Genomic DNA, 22688 nt, shown 5'->3' with positions numbered 1-22688 from the left:
ATAGCAGGACAACATTTGCAGCCTATTTCAGAAGCCACAACTATGTGGTGCCTTCAGTGCAGGGACCAAGAGGATGCAGCCCTGAAAACCACTATCACCTTGGCTGATGACATGCCACGTGCTTGGAAGCTTCAAAGGGAAAGAAAAAAAGGCTGCTGTTAGTCATTAGTTGCCTCTAATACCACTGAACACTTTAGTGAACGTGGATGTAACTGAGCTCGTGCTTCCACAGCATAACCCAAGCTTTCTGGATAAGCCTGTGGAAATGACTCCACATCAGAGCCATATCACAAGAAAAATGTAAATGCTGTACCTATTTAAGAAATACTGTGATTTTGTCCGTCAGAGGTTTAACATCAGATCATCTTGCAGTACAAATATATATATACATATATATACATATGAGTTAATCCCTACATGCCATCTATCTCAAGAAATCCTCTTAGAAACATTTATTGAAAGGACTTCCATTTATGTCTTTTTACTTCTTACCTCATAGATTTTGAAATAGGGATTTTATATTCAGTCCTAAGGAAGTTAGGAACATTATCTTGACTTATCATGAACATAGATACATACAGAAGAAAAAAAAAAAAAGATTGATTTCTTTTTTCACATTTTCCCAACTTTCTGTTAGTGAACTGAGGGACAGAGCGAGGGAATGAGGTGTCAAAATTTCTGATGTTAACATAAATGAAAAGTTTGGAGAGATTTAGAGGCTCACTCCTGGTGGAATATTAGGATTTGTGGAATAATGGAGCTCTTTGACAAGCATTAGAATCGGTTGTCATGTGTCACCAAGGAAAACCCACTGCACGTTCTTCATCTGCAAGGGGCCTCAGCACCAAATGAGGTAGGTTTCTTTCCTCAGATCACTGACTGGACACCCCATGGAGAAAATTACTGTGGTTTTCCAATCTGGTGCACAAAAAACACTCACAAGAAGCCCTTAAGTTTCCAGGGTTCTTTCTGAAGCTGTACCTGTTGGCCATCAAGGTAATTATTTCTCACTTAGATGATCGGAAATCTCCACTGAATTCTTACCTAGTGAGCAGAAAACAGTCACAGAGTTGTGAGCCTGCAGAAGCTCAATTTTAGAACAAACAGGGTTACTTGGGGTCCTTTCAGCTGTGACAGAAGAGAGCAACTTAATTTGCACATGTATCTGTACACATACACACAGAATTCCCCATGATCTGGAGAAAGAACAGCCTCCACTACCCTCAGCCTCCCAGGCACTGTGCATCTTTGTTGTAAGGATTTTTGACAGTGTTGGAAAACTATCTGACTTTCAGCATCACCAAGTCATCACTTCCATTTGATAATCTTTTTTTGCCTTATAACCTAGAAAAACCATCAGGTCTATTACCAGTATTGCATATTTCTTAGGCCACAGACTTCTCCTTACCTACAAATTTCTGCCAGTTTGCTTTTCCAAACAGTAGTCTGTATTCCAGTTTTAGTGTGCATTTTAACCTCAAGCTTTGTATCTGGGCTATTTTAATGCAACTCATTAAATAAAAACAAAACTTAAAAGATAACCTTAAGTTAGGAAAAGGCTTGCATTCATTGCCTTCTATTCTTCACACACACAACCCCCTCAACACTATTCAATGCACTTGAGAGTCACTTCCTCTGGGTCCCACAGAAGCACACACCGTGGCCCTTAATCCAGGGCAGGAATCTCACACACCCAAAGAGGCACACCCATGACCACAGACAAACTACATCACTCTTCCTCCTACATCACTCTTCCTCTGACTGCATTAAATTCCTCCTTTTTGTCAGAACTTCATACTAATCAGCATTTTGGATAGCACAATCAGAAAGCTCTCATTCCAGAACTGGGAACACAAAACTCAGCAGAGATCCTGCCCATTCTCACAAGGAAGTTATATAGTCTTCTGTCTCGCTTGGCTGGTTGACACTTGGCTTGTTTCTCAGAGGCATCTCAAATACATTCAAATATTATATTCAAGTATACATGAACAACTTGAGGTCTCTGTCTTTTTTACCTTCAGAACTTTGAAGAACTGGCATTTATCCTGAACTAAAGCAACATGCATTTGACAAGGTTATTAAAACCACCTTCCTGCTCAGGCTTGAGCCTGTGCCCTCCAATTTCCTTCTCCACCTCAATTTATCTTCCTCCAATTGAAATCACTGTTACAGCAGACGAGGTTTATCAGGTTTATCAAACAAAAACAGCAGCTCCTACATCCACAGCTCCAAATGAACTCAAATGAAAGGCATTCATTTGCACGCCACTCCTCTCCTTCCTGATTAAAGTAACAACTAATTTGGTAGGATGTTAGTCCCCCACTATCCCACTAGACAGGCTGAAAACACTCAGAGATGAACTGGTTCAGAAGCATCCAACTGTACATATAAATGACTGCAGCTTTCATAGCCAATGCTTTCATTGTCCTGTACAAATAACACATTTTTTCCAGTAGACTGCAGGAAAGCCAGAACATAAAGCTCCTTGGGACCAACAGACAATGCCACATCAAGGACTAAAATTTAGGATTTAGACTCCTCTATTATAATCCTTGTTCTTCCAGATACAAATAATGCTTCTATATAATGGGATGTGAAAAGTCCTAGCTTCCTCTTGCAGCTCCCAAGTAATCTCAGCTTTCCTTCTCCACGGAGAAGGACTCAGATGCAAAAGGTATCAGATCAGACGCATTCCCCAGAGTGCAGCCTGTGCAGGCGCCCGCCCGGGCAGTGCCAAGTGCACACACAGACTTCCACAAGGAAGAAAATCCCTGTGGTGGTAACCCGTGCTGCCTGCAGTACACAACTCATTTCTGTGTGTTGGATATGTGCCAAACGTCCCAAATTGACTCAGGAGGAGGAAATGACCCACCACCACCACCAGGTCAAGAAGGCATTTCAGCGCTGACTTTCCAGTTCACACAGCTTTTGCTCAGCATTTTTCATCACTTCTCTGCAGCTTTGAATGCTGCTGAGTAGCAAAGGCAGGGGTTGAAACTGCTATGCCAGGGCTTGTTCCAGCTTGGCAAATTCAATTAAGTACAGCAGAAAAAGTTCTCCTCTGATAGAGCCAAAGATTCTTTGGCTAAACCAACTAAATCAAGTGCTATTTCTACAAATGATGATTCCACCATTTTTGTCCCTGCTCTTCAGTAGTTTATCCTCTACTGCTCCTCCCTTCCTTTTTTTTTCTTTTCCTTTTTCTTCTAAAGCGTAGAAAATACAAAGACTACACAAAAAAGAAAAGATATAGAAGGTCATACAGCTACCACTTCAATAAGCTCGACAGCTCTCAAGGAGCAGTACAGACATGTTGCCAAAAGCCTGGAGTCCCCAAATGGACCATAAAGCCAATGTTGGCTTCTCATACTCAATACTCATTTTAAATATAGTGATAACACAACTACCTAAAGGTACTCAATGCAAATTTTTCTTAAACAAAACTCTTTCAAGTTTTTTATCTGCTCCTCTTAAGCTAATGGCTGCACTTCTGTGAAGCTTGTTGTGTTGCCCCATATTTTAGCGAAAAGAAGTCAAGAGTCTCAGCTTTGAAAATTTAAAGTTGACTGCATGAAAATGATGGGCTTCCTCAAGCATAATTCCAAGGGTGCCACATAGGTGTTTGGACTTGACACCACGGCCCTGCTGCACCTTAAAGGAGACAAGAAGTTTTTCTACTGCTTGAAAGGAGCTTAGAGGTAGCTGGATGGGCTGACTCCCAGCACATATATTTGATGGCTGAACTGTCATCACGTCTCCAAAGCAAATCACTAACATCAGCTATCCCAAGCTGGCTAAATTATATGGCAGGATCTGACAAGCCATTGGCAAACTATTTAAATTCCACAAAATGGCCAGCACTAGGAACCTGTATCAATAGAGGCAGCCTATCAGTGTTTAGACTGCCTACCATGTACCAGCTCTCCTCTTTATGTAAGAGCTGGGTACACTCTCATTTAAATTAATCCCATTGGCCAGGAATGCTGCTTCTCTGGGCCTCAGGTACTTATCTGTAGTATATTCCAGCCTTCACAGGAAAATTTGGCAGAGGGGTAGGCTATCAGCTCCTGAGGCAAAAAGCTTGGTACAGAACCAGGCCACCACATCAAAGGCAGTCGTTTTATTCCTTTAATTCCCTCAAAAAAAGTTTCCTCTTTTCACAGCTGCCCGCACAGTAGAAAAGCCCTCCTTGCTCGAGCAGTGCTGGCTCAGGCACAGCACTGTGAGGAAAGCCAGGGCAGGGAATCAGAGCTGGTCATGCTTCTGGACAGCTGATGGCTTTGTTTCCATCTGCCAAGCAGCAGGCAGGGCAGGCAAGCCAGCGAACCCCTTCTCCCACACCAGCCCCCAGCACCAAGACACTTGCCAAGGCTGGGAGCAAATTTGGAGAAAAGGTAATTCCAGTAACAGCCAGAAACACAGCACTCAGGCAACGAGAGCAGAGTCCCCAGGCAGCTTTGCCAGCTTTCTGCTCATCACTGGCAAATGCTGGTTTGCAGGAGAGTGCTGAGATGCCTGGGATGTTTGCAGAGGCAGGACTTAGGCTGCTCTGTTTGGGGCCATTGCCACCACAGTCCTAATGTGACATTCAGGCAAATTAACTCTTCTCAACAAGGGAAGCACTGCACTTCCAGCCCCATTTTCAGTGATGCTCATGTGTATCTGCATATCTGCACAGCTACTGCAGCCACACCAGTCACTCCCCTTAATAAAAGGGAAAAATGCACCATAAGAGCGTTAGGAAGCACTGCACACACACACACCAGCTCCCAGTACTGCATCAGGAGAGTAACAGCCCAAATAAACGGGCAGGACTGGATGGCAAGCCAGGACGTCTTTATCAGTTCTCAGGGTCCTGTTCATCTCCAGTTGGAAAGAAGAAAACTGCAGAGGCTTTACTCATTATTTTTGCTAAGTCCTGCAGCAGGATGTCTTCCTGCCCTCCAGACCTGGACTGCGCAGCTCTGTGCTTCCTCCAGCAGTTATACATAGAAACAATCCATTAACAGTCAGGTTAACGCACGGCACAAATAGATCATACTTGTCAGCATGTCTAAACCCTACAGGTCAGCTGGCCACTTTATTTAAGAGACTCTGCAGCAGGCTCATGGCAGGAAATCAGGACTTTCCAGTCTGGATTATAGGAGTAGAGTATGATCAACTAGTTTTTACCGCTGTTATTAAAACAGCACGGGACAAAATTTTGAAGAATCACAGAATCAACTAGGTGGGAAAAGACCTCTAAGATCATGGAGTCCATTGTATGACCTAACATCACCTTGGCAACTTCAGCACAAGTAAAAAAAAAAAAAAAATAAAATGAAAGCAGAACATTATTTCTTCTCCAATCTGTGTCTTGTATGCTTATGTAGCAGAATAAAGGCAAACAACCTGAATGTGGCCAGATGTTGCATTTCAGAGAGCTTGGGTGGGGGCTGGAGAAAAGAATAGGACCCACTCTGGGGATCAGTACATGCATTCTAAAATAAAAATATTTTAGAAGACATCAACACATCACTAATGTTATTTGTATGTTCATCTTGCCTGGGGGAGATCCTGCTATTAATAAACTGTGCTTAGTTTTGAAATTAAAAGCTCAAATACAAAGGCTCAGCAGCTCTCAAGAAAAAGACCCCCAACTTTTTCAGCATGCAAGCTGCATCCCTTCTCTATAAAAACTTGCTTTTAGAAACAGATGGCAGCCTGCAAGACCTACAAATCCTTTGTCTGGAGTGGCAAACTAGGCCCTATTGCCCATCAAAGTCAACCGTCACATTGTGAAGCACTGACCCTAACAAATCCATTATGTTTCTTTCTACCACACTGCTAAACCAGACAAAATGAGTCAGACTTAATAGGAAAGGGTGAGGGATTTTAAATCCCTTTACCCCCATCCTCACAAAAATAATGACAAAGGGGAGAGTCTGTGTCAACCCTTCACTGCCAAGCCCTGCCGCGAGGGCTGCCTGTTTGGGCCAGGCTGCCCGAAGGAGGATGGATTTGAGGCTGAAGCATTTCTGTGGCGCTGTGGAATGGCTTTGAAATCAGCACACTATGTCAGTCAAAAGCGAATATCCTGAGCAGGAAAGAAAGGCCCTTATGCTGGCTGAATAATTAGGTCTGATGTGCTTTGTAGCTTCTCGGCCCTCCCTTCCCAGCTCTGCTGAAGTGCTGTGCAGATGCACAACACAGAGATGGGAAAAGCTCTTCACAGGTACTGCAGGGAAGAGAATATAATGTTTTTTCTCCTCTGTCAGCTGAATACAGAAAATGTAAAAAAAATAGGAGCTCATATCAAAGGACTGCTGCCTTCAGTCAAGGGAAAAAACAGAGAAGCCTGCTGAGGTGATGATGGACGAGGCAGTGGTGTGGAAAAGACCAAAAAGCCTTTTCCCTGCTATGGGTATTTGGTGCATCTTGACACACAAAAGGAAACACCCATCACTGGTACTGTCAGCAGACACCTCCCAGCAAGGAATACTTTTATCAAAGAAAAAAAAATCTCTCTCAGTAACAGTGGGTCCAGTTTATGAACAATCCAACTGCTTTCATCTTGCATATCTAAAACCAAGATACAACAAAAGAGTCAAAGTCCTCAGAGCAACAGTTTGGTTGGATTCTTCACACTCTCAGAGAAATTGCTTCCCACCCCACTCCTTTACTGGTTTTCTTCAGCATAAAACAATCTCTCAAGGACATGGCAACAACGACGCTGAAATTCAAAGCACTGAGATCAAACACACGAAGCTGACGCTCATTACGGCTAAATTATGTCACCTATCTGAAGGCTCAAGCTTATTATTTAAGACAATACAACAGTCATTAATCACAGCCATTGTATATTGCTCCAAAGGCGTCTAGAAAGCTAAAGAATACAACAGAGATTTATTATACTACGGTGCCAGATTTAATTACATGGTTTTCTCCTCAGCATCTCGCCACTTGTAGTTCACCACCTGTTTGCACCAGAGGACCAGAAATAAAGACATGCTGGCCCTTGAGGCCAGGCACGCAAGAGAGGGCTTGTGCTGTGCTGTTCTATGGCTGTTGTAGCACAAGACCAATGGGCCAAGAGAACAGACCATTTTGGGGGAAGCTGGCAAGCAAATCACCTGTGTAGGGCTATTGTTTTTCTTGTGAAGTTTTACATTTCCTGTTCCTTTTCACATATATTTACACGCAGAAGAAGTACACTGTTGAGCCCATGGGCAAGGAGAAACAGCTCACTGTCTTTTTCCTAGAGCTGTAACGCAAAGATTCGTGCCCTCACCACCACAACAAGGTATTTAAGCAGTATGTCTGGCTGCTGGCAGCCTTCTGAGTTTGCATTTTCTTCTATAAATATTTAATGTAGAAGAACTGTTCATGTTACCCACTTTGCCCGAAGTGTTTTGACAGCCATGCTCACCACATGACAATGATGCTCTATTTAACACTGCAGCTGCAGACAGGAGGATTTGGTTTCAGTTTTACACAATATTGCGAAACTGATGACCTCCTACAAAATAAACCAGATAACACCTTTTTTAAGGAGTATAATTTAAATGCATTAGCAAGACAATTGTCACTAAGCCACTGCAAGAAAGAAAAACACGAATTTAATTCCTGAATGAAAAGTTTGCTTAAATTTAGCTGCAATTTTTTTTATTAAACATATTTGGATAGTGAAAATAGAAGACAATCTAGCCTGCAAAAGCTAAGTAACCTCCTGAAATGGTTTCTCTTAAACCTAGAACAATTTCCAAACTTTCTGAACCACAAATTATCAACAGCCTCAGAGACCTCTACAGACTTTTGCCAACTAGTTAATTGAATATGCTCAAAAGACAGCAACAGCTTAGTGAACCGCTTGGCTGGACCCAAGGTTTGATCCCAACCTCTCTCTAACATACAAAGACTCAGCATGGTCTGGCAGCAACTAACCAAGAGTCAGGCTTTCACATCTGAAGCTCACAACATTTTTCAGATAGAGAAAGTTCAGGGAAACAAAAAAAGACATAAATAACCTGGCTGGTCAAACACACACAAATAGCTCTGCTACTGTCAGTGATGTGGAAAGGCACTTTTAATACTCCAACGTGGAATCAGTTAAGCACTGTTTGGAAAACGATATAGAGGTAACTTAAGAAAGAGAAACTGAGTCACCAATGTTTATCCTTTCCGATGTCCCTCCCAGCTCCCAAGAGTAGTCTCGGTTACCCAGGGGCTCATTAATTCATTCATCTATTACAAGCTTGCTGGAAGCATGGAGGGATGCCACTTTGGTATGAGCAGATTAATCAAGCATAGATTGCCAACCTTCCACTGCAAGGCAATGCTATCTCCTTCTAAGCCATTTCTGCGGGCAGATCCAGCAGAATATTGTAATTTACTTCCAAGACAACTCATAAATGCAAAGTGATTAGCCAGCCCTTGCAGCACCTTTTACTGGAGTTACTCAAAATTTAATGCACTTAATACAGTTTTATGACTCCTTATGCATCATTATCACTTTAATACATCTGAATACAGATCTTGGTTCTTACCAATATTATCAGAAAGGTCAGAATAGCATTTTAAAACAATAAAGCATAAGGATAAGCCAGTTTGGTTTTAAATGTGGGAAGGGGGAAGAAAGAAAAAGAAAGTAAAGAAGCCTCTTCCCCACCATATTCTGCTGCTGTATCTCCCATTCAGTGCATTTTGAAACAATACAGAAGCATTTTTTCAGAGACACATCTCTGGGTGCAATAGCACCAACACAGTCGAGTTCCTACATCCCTTTCATTGAGCTCGAGGAAGGACTTGGACCCTGCAAACAACCATCTCAGAATTGCTATTTATTGCCAAACGTAGCTTTGCTCCCATTGCCTGTTATCACATTGTAGGAGCTGAGACTGAGCAAGAAAGACTAAGCATGATGGCATTAACACACTGTACGGTTTCACAGGCATGGGTGAATAGCACTAGGAATTATGCGACAGGATGCCAGGACAGAAATCGTGGTCCTCTCACCTGGAGCTCCTTTTGCTCACACAAGCCTGTGAGCTCCAATCTTTCTTCCTTCCCCCTCAGCACCACGAGTTACCTCCATTCCCAAACCCACCAGATGGGCAGAAGGCAACGCACGCTCTGCTTGGATCCCAGCTCTGAAGCTGCCAATTAGCCTGCCGGGATACCCACGTGGAGGGGGCCTCTCTCACTTTAGAAAGTGCTGTTGCTTTTCCAGTAGCCTTTGTATTATTGGAAGGTTAATTAGGATCTCTGCTCTAGCTGCAGGGACTTCACCAAAAAACATACCCTATCTTTTCCATTTTCATCTCTGACAAAATTAAATTGACCTGTGGGCTCAGAAGGTAGTAGATAAGGATACAGTTTGGTTTGGGGGGTCGGTTTTTTTTGACTTTTTTTAATAAAAAGGAAACAAGTCTAGTGCGATCATGTTATCAAATCACACAACCTGAGTTTTGAGTGTGATGACACTACACTATTAACAACACAGATGGTCTCCTGCTTACTGTCAGCTTCCCTTTTGAGTTATTCAGTGCACCATAAGCAACCCTGGGTCACAGTCAGAAGTCATAGTCACAAAGAGCTGATAAAACATGAACTAATAACCAAAACCTAATACAGATTTTGAATTGCAAATAGCTTTCAGATCGTTACCACCATCAAATATGAGCTATATCTCGGACACTGCAATGTGACAGTTGCTCTGAGCAATTCACTCTCCGCATTGGGACAGACCTAAATCTGTGCCTTTTCTCCCTGGCTCCTGGAAAAATGCCTCTCCCAGCGCTAGCACAGACCTGCAGGCGAGGAGCATGAATACATCCAGGCCCCCAAGACAAGATGTTTTCCCATTCTTATTCCCGCCGAAAGCACAAGAGCTGAACTAATCGGGTCCCCGAGCTCCTGGGTCACAGCCAGGGCACCCGCGCCAGGGACCTCAGCTCTTTCTCACCTGCTGACAGGGACAAAGCAGGGCTGAGGGGTCCCAGCTCATTAAGGCTGAGTTTTCATGGGAAGTTCAGTCCACATTAAGCTGGAGGGACTTTTCTGGGAGGTTGTTTTTTTTTTTTTTAACAGTGTGTTAGACTGAGCAATTTGCAACAGGGCTCTTTCTTTCCCCACTCAACTCACCCTATGGGCAGCTCCAAGCAGAAAGAAAACAAAGACACAGGCATAGAAACAACTAAATTATTACCTAGAACTGTTGTTGTGCAAGTTAACAGCTCCCATCACCATTCCCCTTTTGCTAAGTGCAACATCAGATCACAGCTACAGCTGCCTCACCCTATGCAGATGTTCATATTGACAGAGCAAAAAAATTATTACTTAATAGCATTCCTTACACTGTGATTCTTCAACTCTTAGTCACTCTCCAATTTGAGACAGAAACGCTAGACTACACATTCCTGCTTGAATTAAGAGTCAAACAACATCTGCTATTCACACTCACTAACGCCAGAAAGAGTTAACGTATTTGCAAACGGCAGTAAGATAAACCTGTCTTGAATAGCACCATCTTGGGAAAAGGCTAAACACCTAATCCATCCATCCTCAATAGCTGCTATCCTGATTTTCAGAGATATAAATATTCTACCTTAATAGATTTATACCAATAGGCATTATAGACAAATGCTGACAATGCAAAAGGGGTGCACTAGAGACACTGTAGTACTGTTCTTCCTGGCCTTGATATTCTTGCAGTGTTTACAAGGCAGAATGTACAGCAGAATACACCCTTTACACCTTTGTGACAGAGCACACATCCACCAACAGTCATTTTACAAAACACCTGGCAGTTTTTAAGCATTTAATCTTCACATCTTCACAAAATTTTAAGGGATCAGGTGTTTGTGGTGTTTTGTTGGTTTTGTTTGGATGTTTTTGGTTTGTGTTGATATTTTTTAAATAAAAAGCAGGGATTCTTCCCCAAATACTCGGTGTTGGGTATTTTCAAAGAGTTATACTGTAAGAATAAACAAAGTGAGAAAGCACAAAATCTACATTACAAAGAGTCCTATTCCAGAAACAGTGTAGCAACACTTCATCTCTCCCATACCAGCAATCATCACAGCTGAAAAGTCTGTGTTAACAGAGCTGTTGTTTTGTTTTTAAGCATAAAATTGTTCTTAATTTTAAATTCATGTCACAGTATGGCACAGCATAAAACAAACAAGAATATCAAGTGGGAATACTGATGGAGAAATAGTACTGTGTGAGTAACTAACTCATCAGCAAATCCTCCCCTCCCTCAACAAAACAAAACTAAAAAAAAAAAGCCAAATATTTGCTCAATTGCATATTGCATTCTTTGCTCAAATACTTCATAACTTGAACTTAGAAAAACAAATCTTGATTCTCTTTCCTGAGTACATCACGAGAAACCAGAGGGCCCAGCAGAAGGCATTAACACCATCTGACTGGATTAACCTCAGCAGCAACTTGGAGAAAAAGGCAGGAGAGGTGGGCTACTGAATCAGTGATTTGGACCCTCCAGACAGCATCCAGGTCAGTGAGAACACAGGCTGCAGAAGCCATCAGACATGTGAAATCAGTGTAAGCAATACCTATTTGGACCATGACAGCAGCATCCCCTCCCAGCAGCCTCCAGCTGCATCCCAAACACTGGTCAGTCCAAAGCAGACTGCTTGGCCCATTTGATCAATATTTCATCGAGGAATCACCAGTTAAGTGAGCGCTTGGTTTCATCGTTTCATTACAAAGAGCTCAGCCCTCTTGTCTTTCAGTCACAGGAGACTCGAAACACCTCTGACACTTGGGCAGCCTCGCGTGAGGAGCATCCGTGGTGATCCGTGATTTTTTCCTTGTAACTATAGTTACTGCTAACACAGGTAACACGGCGTCACATCGCGTGCCAGCGCACGCCAGCCTGTTTGTACATGGAAATAGCTATGCATGGAAATGAGCAGAGGCTTATATAGATGCTAAGGGGAAAATGCAAATTTATACAAATAATTTCAGTCATCCGTGAAAAGCAGCAGCCACTACACACCCATGACAGTTGAGCTTTGCTTTTTTTTTTTTTAATCCTATCATTGTTTACACAGAATGGTGTTTCAGATTAAGCCCCCTTACCCTTCCACATGTTAGTCCTTAACATGACAAGAGAATACCAAGAAGGGAGTGGACAGAGAATTCTTCCAGCTTTCACATTGTGCAACCTACCACTCACACAGTTTCAAAGCACGATTTGACTCCATTTGATATAAAGCTTGGTGTTGTTTTCGGCTTTTTTAATTGCTACATTAAAAGATCCCAGAATTATTATTGCAATTAGATGAATAAAGTGACTGTAAAGCAAAGTCAAATTCATGCTCCAAGGAGGAGGGGGGTGCTCTCACTCTCCAAGACTGACATATTTAAACATTGCCTCAACACAAAACAAGAACTGCTGACATTTTTGTATGAAACTGTGAAGGTTGTTCTCCAGCAAGACAACAAGTTTTCTTTGCAGATCCACAAAAAAACCAGACCCATTCCCCCCATATTATATTCTACTAAGAGTTAATTTTTATACTATCACTTGAAGTACTAAGATCACTAAGATCTAGCAAAGTCCTTCAAAACAACTCAGACTATATATTAGTAAGGGAATACTCTTTCCATGTCACTCTTTAAACATCTGTTTGGATGTTCCGATGTTATTTTTCATGGATTGGGTGGGTAGATGGAGGTAGAAGCTAAACCTCACACCTCAAAAGAGCATGGCTTACTTCATGTTTTCAGCCAGGCACCTTCATCAAGCCTAGGACACCCTAATGAAAGAACTCTCACATAAGCTACAATGATCAGACTGCTGATTAAAGTTCTTTGACTCCAAGCAAGAAGCACAAATGGAGTTGGCTTCTTCCAGCCATGCCAGTATCTGACACCTCAGCAGTCTGCCACACATCAGCCACCTCCATAGTATGTTTCTTTTACTGTGATGACCCATCACCATCTTTTCCCTAATTACTTTTTGAGATTATCAATATGGCTAATATGACCAAAACACCACAGCAAAGGTCTACTGTTTCCTGACCAAATTTGGTTTTCCTCAATGCAACTTTTCCTATCATACATACTTTTGCTATTTTCTGGTCAAGAGATAGATAACGAAAAAAAAAAAAAAAAAAAGGTCAAGAGATAGATAATGAAAAAAAAAAAAAAAAGAAAAAAACTGTAGGTTATTTACACTCATGAACTTTATGTAGGTTCACATATTTTGACTACAACAATTTCTCTCCATACACACAAGAGGTGGCTGAACAAGCTACCTGTCATCTTCTTCCCACGTATATAAGTGGTGTATATGATCTCAAGTAGCGCCAGGCAAACACCACAGCATTAACTTGTACATCAAAGTGCATGCACTGTTTGTTTGGGTTTTTTTTTCTCCTTCATTCACATTTCTCCTTGACTCCAGCCCTGACTGCAACAGACCAGCAACTGCAGTGGGGAGCAGTGTGCCAGCCACGTATCCAGCATCAGCCCACGCAGAGGCTTTGCGGGCTGTACACTTGCCAGCATGTTTCAGGGACGAGCTGGCATTAAGGACAACTTGATTAGTCCCTGACAAGCGGGTGAAAGAAGGCAGGCAGGAGAGGCCTCCTGACACCCTTGTTCTGCTGGCTTACTTGCAGCCCTGCCCCTCCCAAAGCAGCTCGTTTTGGAGTTATTCCTGTGTCAAGCTCTGCACTGGCACAGGAGAGCTGTGGGCAGGGTGTCAGGGCACTGGCACAGCTCCTGCAGCATTGGGGAATGGCTCTGGAGAGGACACGGGAAAACAGCTGAGCAGAGAAATCAATACTGGAGTCACGCACTGCCCTGAGCAATTTGACATATTTATGGTTATTGCTCTTCCAATCTCAGAGGGGTGTGTATTGCCTTCCCCCAGATGCCACCATCCCCCAGCACCCTGACGACCACGGCAGAGATGGACATCAACACAGGAGTCTCTCCGCTGGCAACAGGGACCCTTCACATAAGGCTCAAAATCACCATCTCCGTACCCCTCCCTACCAACACCCAGCCGTGGTGAGGCCTGATCTGGCACTGTTGGGCTCTCCAGGATGTGCACACCTTTGCCTTTCGGTGCTCTTTGCCCGAGGCAGGTGGCTGCAGTCCCGGGGACCCCGTCCCTCCTCAGCCACAGCACCGCTAAGCCGCCAGGATGGGGCCGGCACTGACTTCAGGCTGACGCGCAGGAACAAGATTAGGGCTGGATTTAGGTCGTTCTTATAAAGGACAGCAGCTCAGCCATTCTGCCCACCAGCACTTTGATTACTACTGCAGTTTACACTATGTGAAGGAAAAAGGCTACCTACTGCAATGTTAACAGAGCAGGTGCTAGGATTGTCACTGAAAAAACCCTTCACATAATCACACCTTCCTCATCTCTGCTACTGCAACAGCCACTGGCAGCAAAACAGCCTCTGAGCATGCAAGAGGCTTTAGTCCTTCTAAGTGGAAATTAAAACATCAGCTTATCTGGCAAACAAAGTACAAGAAATTCTCTTTGGTTTCGCATTAGTGAGTCAGTGCTATTGATAGGAATAATGATGTTTTTCCAACCCAATCAATATCTTATTTTCAAAGGAATACAGCATAAAAACCTTAGATGAAGGTAAATGTATAACAGAATAGTCACACCACGGCTGGGGGAGCATTTAAATCCTGTGTTTCTCTGGCATATATAAAGATAGAGAATGAAAGTACTATTACTAAAATATAAGAATACACCACAGCCATCACCCATTTCAGAAATAGTCTGTAATCCAAGTGAGCAAGAAAGTTACTCCTTATTAAAGGTTATTGTAACTGGAGATCATAGTTGTCAATAATATTGACAATTCTTTATAAAAAGCACTGTTTCCTTTGGCTATAGTTCCTCTGGCTGAAGAAATCCTCCCACAGGAGCTAAATCTTCAATGTATAATTCAGACATTTTTTTTAAATAAAATAAAAATCTTTGTGGTATTACAATGGAATTCTGGTTTTCCCCAGTAGCAAAAAAAACCAACCAACCAAACAAACAAAAAAAAACCAAAAGAAAAATAAAACCAAAACAAAATTAAGAATAAACCATTACAGCAACTATCCATGCCACCACCTTTAAAGACGTAGAAGAGAGCAGAAACATATTTCTATTTCAGCATCAAGTTAAGGTTGTCCAGAAGCAGCAATTATCTCCATACTCCTTTAACTAGAAAAGCAACACTTTGTGTATGCAGAATAAGATTTGGTTTCACATGAACAAAATATTAACCCAGTTTAGATTTTTATCAAACAGGTTTTCTAAATATATACTATTATTATGACAATTCACAGAAAAATGACAGTTACTTCAATAATGCAGCTACTCCATCCATCCCTGATCCACAAGACTTATTTTTTACAGAAGTCAGAAGACTTAGTGCTGTCTTTGAGCACACTTCTTAAGAGGGGCTGGAGAAATGCTTGAATTCCATTACTCCAACTAGCCTCCCAATGACCAGAAATCCTAAACAATCTATGTCAACTGCTTCTGAGGAGCAAGTCGAGTTTTGTTAAGTTCTACAGCATAAGCCATCTCTGCCTCCACTTGTACCACTCTTGTCCACAACCAGCCTACTTAACCCAGACAATCCTTCCAAAATGCTTTGTGCAAATCTGGACTGTACTTAAAAATGAAAAGCAAAACTCCCGCAGCCTGCTTTTCCTTTCTGTCAGCTGAGTAAGTCATTAAGAGGAATCACAACTGTTCAGATATTCCTCGGTAAAGGGAGATTTCTCAGTCTATTTCCAGTGAACTAGGAACAAACCCAATTGCCTTTTTCCAGAAAAGCCATGCACACAAGACGTTGTATCGCTGTAGTAGTGCCACCAAGTTTTCTGGCAGAGCACTTTGTGCGCTGACTTGGCATGAAGGAAGCACGATGGAGAATGGTGCAGGATGTGGGGAGGCTCTGCAATGAGCAAGCACGCGGGTGCCAGGCACACACAAGGACAGAAAAGTCTTTTAGCTTTCTAAAAATAAGAGCCTACTAGATAAGAAAGTCAGCCAGACTGCAATATGCCTTGTTTGGATTTTAACATTTCACTGGGGGGAAATTAGTTACCAATATCTGGATATTTGTAGGGAAACAGCATGAGGTAGAAGTAGTGTTTATTTTCCCCGAGACATTCAGCAGTTCCAATGAGCATGAACAGTAAGCACTCTCAGCTTTGCTGATCATAAAAAAAAAATTAATTTGATCTTAAAAGTAGAGTAATGAAGCTCTCTACAGTTTTAAAGTATACATTGAATGGGACAATAAGACAGTGAATCTTTATGCAATGGCCAAAACTAGACAGTGTAAAATACATTTGCTAGACAAGATACAATAACTACAATGTCTCCTCACCGCAACCATAGTCTTGAGGTAATATTTTACAGTTCATGTGTGGAAAAAAAGCTATAAAACTTTTCATATCACACAGCAAGAGGGCTACCACAACTCCACCAGTAAGACACAGAAAGCAGCATCCAATACGGCCCTTCAGGCCCCAGTTCCCGAGGTGGCTTCTGACACCTTTTCTTCCTCCAAACTGCTCCACCAACTGCACCCTCAACGAAGCACAGACTAGTCCTTCCACTGCGGAACAAAACACTCATCCTTAATTCTATGCTTTCCTCCAGAGCACTAAGTTACTTCCCCAATAAAAGATATTTAATTTTATTTTTAATTGAGTCATGCATATTCTGGATTTTTCTAAATTGTAGTTTGTGACACACTAATGAAATACTACAAAATTTAACTTGCTCTCAAAGCAATAGGTGAAGGCTGCTACAGCTAGAATAATTTTGTGCCTTGCACACACACTTATAAAGTTTATACAGTATGACAAAATATTTGATAGAAACAATTTAATGAATAATTAGGTCTTTTTGTTAAATGCAGTGTTAAATATTTACTTTAACGGATTCATTTAAGTGCATAAAATTCCAAGGCTGATAGTCTCAAAATGGCTTTATCTGGGAACAGATAGGCAAGTAGAGGAAAGTGAACTGAAATTTATTTTCCATCAGCCCTGAGCATGAGAGAAAAGCTCCCTTCATTCTATTTTAGTGGAGTTCAACAGGGCACTGAAACCAATACTGAAATTTTCACGCTTTTCAAGGTATTTCACATCAAATACCCTGCTTTTTTTTAATGACCTCTCCAACTATTAAGTGCCAAAAAATCCTTAGTTAGTTTCCTTTCCTCCTACAACTCCCTAGAAATTGGTGTGTTTTTCCCCTTCATCCTTGACCGAGAGCTTTGTGACAGTGCCACAAGTTTTGACAACATCATATCAATATGCAACTTTACTGAGTGCTTGGATACACTACCAAGCCGAGCAATAGGTAAACAGCTTTTAACTTCTCAAATTAATTCACTTAAAAACCCCAAATCAGCCATATGAAAAGCCAGCTGCAGAGCAAGTGGTTAAAAAAACTAGGAAAATCTGTACAAGAAAACATCAGACATGCAAAAGAAAAAAAATAATCTAAGCAAAATGAACCATCTGCTTGGTGGAAAATTCTCATCTACCAAACTTATTTTAAGCACTGAGCATCCAGTGGAACAAGAAGTATAAAGCAAGTTACTCTTCCTTAAAAGCACGTCAAAACCTTACACAACTTTAAAACCTTGATTTTATTTCATTTTTCTGGACAGACCTATCAACTCTACAAGACAAATTAAAAAGGCAGTTCTTTGCCCTGCCTTCAAGAGTACCATTGAAACATTTCACTTCATGTCTGATGCAGCTGATGAGGATTTTTGGTGGGTTTTTTGTTTGTTTGTTTTAACTGCAGAGAGTTTTTATGGAAAATGATTTTTGGCTTGAGCCATCAGGCAAGGAAAGCCTCCACGCAGGGGTGAGTCCTGGGCTGTCCTCAGCAAAGAGAGGGCACAGGTCAGGGAGCTCCCAGATGACACCAGAGGTGAGTCACCAGCAGCTCCACGACACACCGTGTGTTCCAGGGAGCTGCCTGTGTCTCAGATGATCACCAAGTCCATCTGAAAGCTGAAAATCCCTCGAGGATTTTGTAACTTCTGCTTCTCTGTTCACAGGAGAGGCCCTGGGGCCTCCAGGGTGGCAGAAGAGCTCCTCTTGTCTCTTCTCATGCTCCTTTGCTCAGCCCCAACGCAGCTCCACTCAGTCAAACGTGGGCTGAGCAAGGCCCTTTGTGTACACTGGCTGCTAAGGGATTCACAGGTTTGGAGATAAGCAGGTTCTTGATGACTTTTTTTTTGCTAAACTGGGGATGATCTGTGTAGCAGCTTAAGTCACAGCCACTTTTCACTGATGCCCTGACTTACCTCAACAAGCTCTTTAAGCACAGGGATAGCAAGATAACAAGCTACATAACTCAAAACTGAAAGAAAAGCATCATTTCTTTCTACCAAATATTTTAAGAACATTTTTAGAAAGAATAGCCTTCATCTGTGGGTTTCCTATGATACAACAGACTTTCTGTTCCCTCAAGCTTCTTTCTCCCCACCCATTCCGGCAATGAATTCAATCCTAGTAGCTTGGTGCTTGAAACCTGTAACACAAATTTGTAGGTGGGTTCTCACTACTGCCCGCCTACAGTGGCATTAGTACTCCCCAGGCTTTAACAGAAATGTTTTCTCAGCTATATCTCAAACCAGAGTTATTTTTTTCACGGCTGCATTATATTTGTGGCTCCCAGCACTCCCTGTTCCTCCCCAGCATTTCCCACTGCTGAGCTCCCAGCTGATAGCAGAGAGCTCTTGTCACGAGTCCCTAAAAATACAACATTGCTCAGTGGCAATATTAAGTCCCATCATATTTCTGTTACTCCACTTCTTCCTCTATCATATCCCAACCCCCCCTAGGTATTAAGAATGCCTCCCAAAGTGGCATTTCCAAAAATGTTTGTATGCACAAACCATCCTGCTGGACCTTGCCACTTACAAAGACATTGCTTTAAAAACAACTACTTTTGGTAATTTCTCTTTGAAATCATTCATAGCTGCACTACATTGTATAAATGGATATACCCTAGATGTGCCAAAATGTCTTTCTTTTACTGAAAAATTAAGAAGGGGATGCCTTTTGCTTTGTGTTGCTGGAGCAGTTCAGCTAAACCTACCGAATGACCATGAAAGATGAGCCCCATAGTCGAGGCACTACACTGCATGAACCCACTGCGCCCAGGCTGTCCTTGAGCAGCACTCCTCAAGAACACACCTGTCCATCTCACTGGGGAATGGTGCAAAAAAATCAGCAAAAGACCAGTTTGAGAGTCTGGGTACTCATCAGGGAAGGCACAGCCTGCCAGCCAACATGGCTTTAAAAACAGTTTCTTTTTGGATAGAAGAGTTAGAGATGATTCAAACTTTACGTAGCTGAAACCCCAATAGGTCATGTCATGCAAATCAAACCCTGTACACCATCAACTGGGAGATGGTGACGAGCCAAGAGTTTTCTACTAAAAGCAGCGAAACTGAAAACATAAAACTGCGGTCACTAGAACATGTAAAAAACTCCCAAAACAGAGATTAAAGCACATTTGGCTAATGCTTCAGCTTGGAGATCCTGGGGTTACCTCCAGTGTGCGCTCACTGCAAAGGGTAGAGATTTAGATAAAGTGCATTAAGATAAACCTCCTTGGAAAGTCAGGTATGTGCATCCACCCCTTTTACAGGTGACAAAAACATGAACTTCAACCAGCGTACATTGATCAGTGATGTAGATCATCAAGTCTTTGTCTTGCACAACCTGACGGCAAGGTACTTCCTGATGCAATAGCTGCAGAGACCTCACCAGGCTCACACAGCCAGGATCCCATGGCCAGGCAGAGGTGCTCGCTCTGACAGTACAGCTGCCTCCAATTTGAGCCAGGCACAGCTCAATCGACTGCAGTGCAAACGCACAGGAATGGTCAAACACAGGCACCTGAGCGCTTCCAAATTCGTAGGATCATGAGGAAACGTTTAGCTTCCATGCAATTAAGCCCTGTTATTAAGCCTGAAGTCAATCGAATTTTATATGTAGAAACCTGACTTAGTTTCTTTTACATAAACAAAAGTGACATTGAGAAAGAACTGCTGCCTTATGCCAACATAATCGGCTCGTATACAGTCATGAACCCACCAAAAATAAACGTTTTAGAAAACGTGTTAGATCCTATAGCACTAATTTTGTTCTCTGATTCTGTAACAATTTTGGGGTGGTGGGGGATGGAAGGATGCAGGAGAACTATTTCTGAACAGACATAAAATGTGAATAAACCGGCATAATAAAGATGCGATTCCATTAATTTATTCAGTTCTTCCCAGATCCCTCCGCCTCCTTTCCAGTGCAGATAGAGAAGAAAATGCATCTGCCCCGATAGAAAGCTCGGTCATTCGGCTCCCTCCAATTCCATAACCCTCGGTACCCTTCTCCCGTCAGTCGCACCCTGACGGCCGCGGCTGGGCCGAGGGCGGGCGAAGGCTGCGTGTCCCCCGCCACCACCGGGGACCGGGGCCAGCGGCGGGTCGGCGGAGCCCGGCCTGCGGGGGAGGGCGCATCCCGGCGGGAGCTGCCCTCGGGGGGGATGCTCCGCCAGCCCCTCCGGGAGAATGCTTTATCCTTCAAAGTCGCGCCCTCCCCGCGGCTCCCACCGCCGCGGCGACCCTCTCCTCCCCTCGCCCCCCTCCCTCCCCGGGGGGCGCAGACATTTTGAAGCCGCGCATCCCCAAAGCCCGGCGGAGCCGCGGCCGTGCGGGCGCGGGCGGAGGCCTCCCGGCGGCGGCGCTCACCTGCCAGCTCGTCGGGCTCCAGCCCGCTCTCCGCGTCGATGCCGCACAGCACGAAGTAGTGGGCGAAGCGGCAGGGCGCCGCGCCGGGCCCGGGGGCGCCGCTCCCGCTCATCCCGCCGGTTCCCGGCGGCGGCTCCCGGCGGCAGCAGCGCGGCTCGGGCCGGTCACGGCGCGCCGCCCCCCATCCCCGGCGGGGCCGCGCAGGCGGGCGGGCACCGAGCGGCAGCGGCTCCGGCGGGCGGGCACCGGCGGCCCCGCTGTCAGCTGAGCGGGGCGGGGACGGGCGGGAGGCGCCGCACTGCCGGACCGCCCCCGCGGGGCATTTAAACCCTGCGCGGCCTCTCCCCCCCGCCCCGCGCCTTAGCCGGGCATTCCCGGCGCGTGGGGTGCGGGAGAGCCCCAGGCGGCTTTGTCGCGCGTTTTATCCGCAATCCTCGGGATACGCGATTAAAGCTTAATCTTCCTCCCTCCATCCCCCACCCCACCCCGGGTGTGAGCGGGGGAGGTTGGCTTTATTTAAATAAAAAAGGAGACGGTGTCACTTCCTATCGGGAATGTCTTTGCCCCCCCCAGGAGGGAGCTCCCGGAGCTCTGCTGCCGGAATTGGCCGAGCCCCGCCCGGCGCTCCGGCTGCGCTGAGCGCTTCCTGCGGGAATCCTGCCGGGGGAAACGGCTGCTGCTTCTCCCCATCCGAACGTCGAAGCAACAACCACCGCCCGCAGCGGATGGCTTTTTGTGCGTGCTCCATCCCCGCTCCCAGATGGATGTCGCCCGTATCACGTTAATTTGTAGGACGGAGAGCTATTTCTTCGCTACCCGCGCTCCCTTTCACAGCAAAACCCTAAAATGTCGCTTAGTTCTCAGTTCATTTAAGATTTACTAGCCATTCTGCCGGGTCCAGGAAGAAATCAGCGTTATTTTACCTGCATTGCTAAAGTCCCTCTTTTTAGGATCACCCGATGCCAAAGTACTTGCAGCTCTGTCCGGGAGCGGCACCTATTCTTTTGAAGTTCTAAGATTTTCTTCTCCAAAGGGATGAGATCCATGCATATGTCAGATAATTCTGACATTTGTATATCGTAAGGAAGTTGTTGGCAGAATTCAATATGCGCTTTCATCTTTTTCTGTTTCATCTGTCTTGGTCCATGCTGTCTGTAATAATTACAATCTCATCCTTTGCTTACTGTGGACTCCTATGACCCCTTTCATTTAACTCCTATCAGCGTGAATCACATCTCTTCCTTTTATGATTTACAATTGTCCTTGTTCAACAAGTGCCTTTGATAAGGAAATACCTGTTATTTCATCCAGTATGTATCATTTTATGGAGGTACATGGAGTAACTATTCCTACCTAGAGGTCACCTGGGTCAGCATCTCTCTCTCTTCATCCCTTCAAATTAAAAAGTTTTATGCTCTTTTACTTCTCAGCTTCCTGTAGTGTTCTACTGACAGCAGACAAGAACTAAACAATTTTCTCACATTCCAATTTAAAAAAAAAAAAAGTAGAAGAAGATGGGTCCTCTATCACAATCACCAATTCTTGTTGTTGCAGCACTCAGGAACAACCTGAACCTTGCTAGATCCACAGAGAAATTTTCCAGGAGACAAGTCATTGTCTCGACTTTGCACCGTGAGCTACATTGTTTTATTTAGTTTGGTTTGTTTATTAACTCGTATGTATTTGCTTATTCAGCTGTAAGTCAGATGATAAGAGCTTGACAAGTCAGTCTCTGACTCTCACTCAAACCCAATTGCTCTTACTGTGGAGAAGTACCGTCTTGTTCTGTTGTTGTAGGCTGGTTTTTCTGAGGCCCAATGGCATGGGCGTCTCCAGGCAGTCTGAGACAGAGGCTTCACCAGCCTCTCTGAAGGATGTATGAGTTAAGACTGCTTCTAAGATTAACTCAAAATTCAATAC

General features: G+C 43.8%; 1 protein-coding gene across 3 annotated transcripts in view; it reads right to left on the bottom strand.

Annotated features, from left to right (window-relative positions):
• Positions 1 to 20880, bottom strand: part of DENND5B (DENN domain containing 5B) — a 112716-nt gene extending 91836 nt beyond the window's left edge. For all 3 annotated transcript variants that reach the window (XM_017804834.1, XM_017804835.1, XM_017804836.1), the window contains exon 1: positions 20769 to 20880. In XM_017804834.1, the coding sequence (XP_017660323.1) occupies positions 20769 to 20880 (112 nt within the window). The remainder of the gene's footprint in view (positions 1 to 20768) is intronic.
• Positions 20881 to 22688: the final 1808 nt, after the last annotated feature.

Source organism: Lepidothrix coronata, unplaced genomic scaffold (assembly GCF_001604755.1).
Source record: "Lepidothrix coronata isolate B3197 unplaced genomic scaffold, Lepidothrix_coronata-1.0 Scaffold10, whole genome shotgun sequence".
NCBI lineage: Eukaryota > Metazoa > Chordata > Aves > Passeriformes > Pipridae > Lepidothrix > Lepidothrix coronata.
This window is presented reverse-complemented; position numbering and strand designations above follow the sequence as displayed.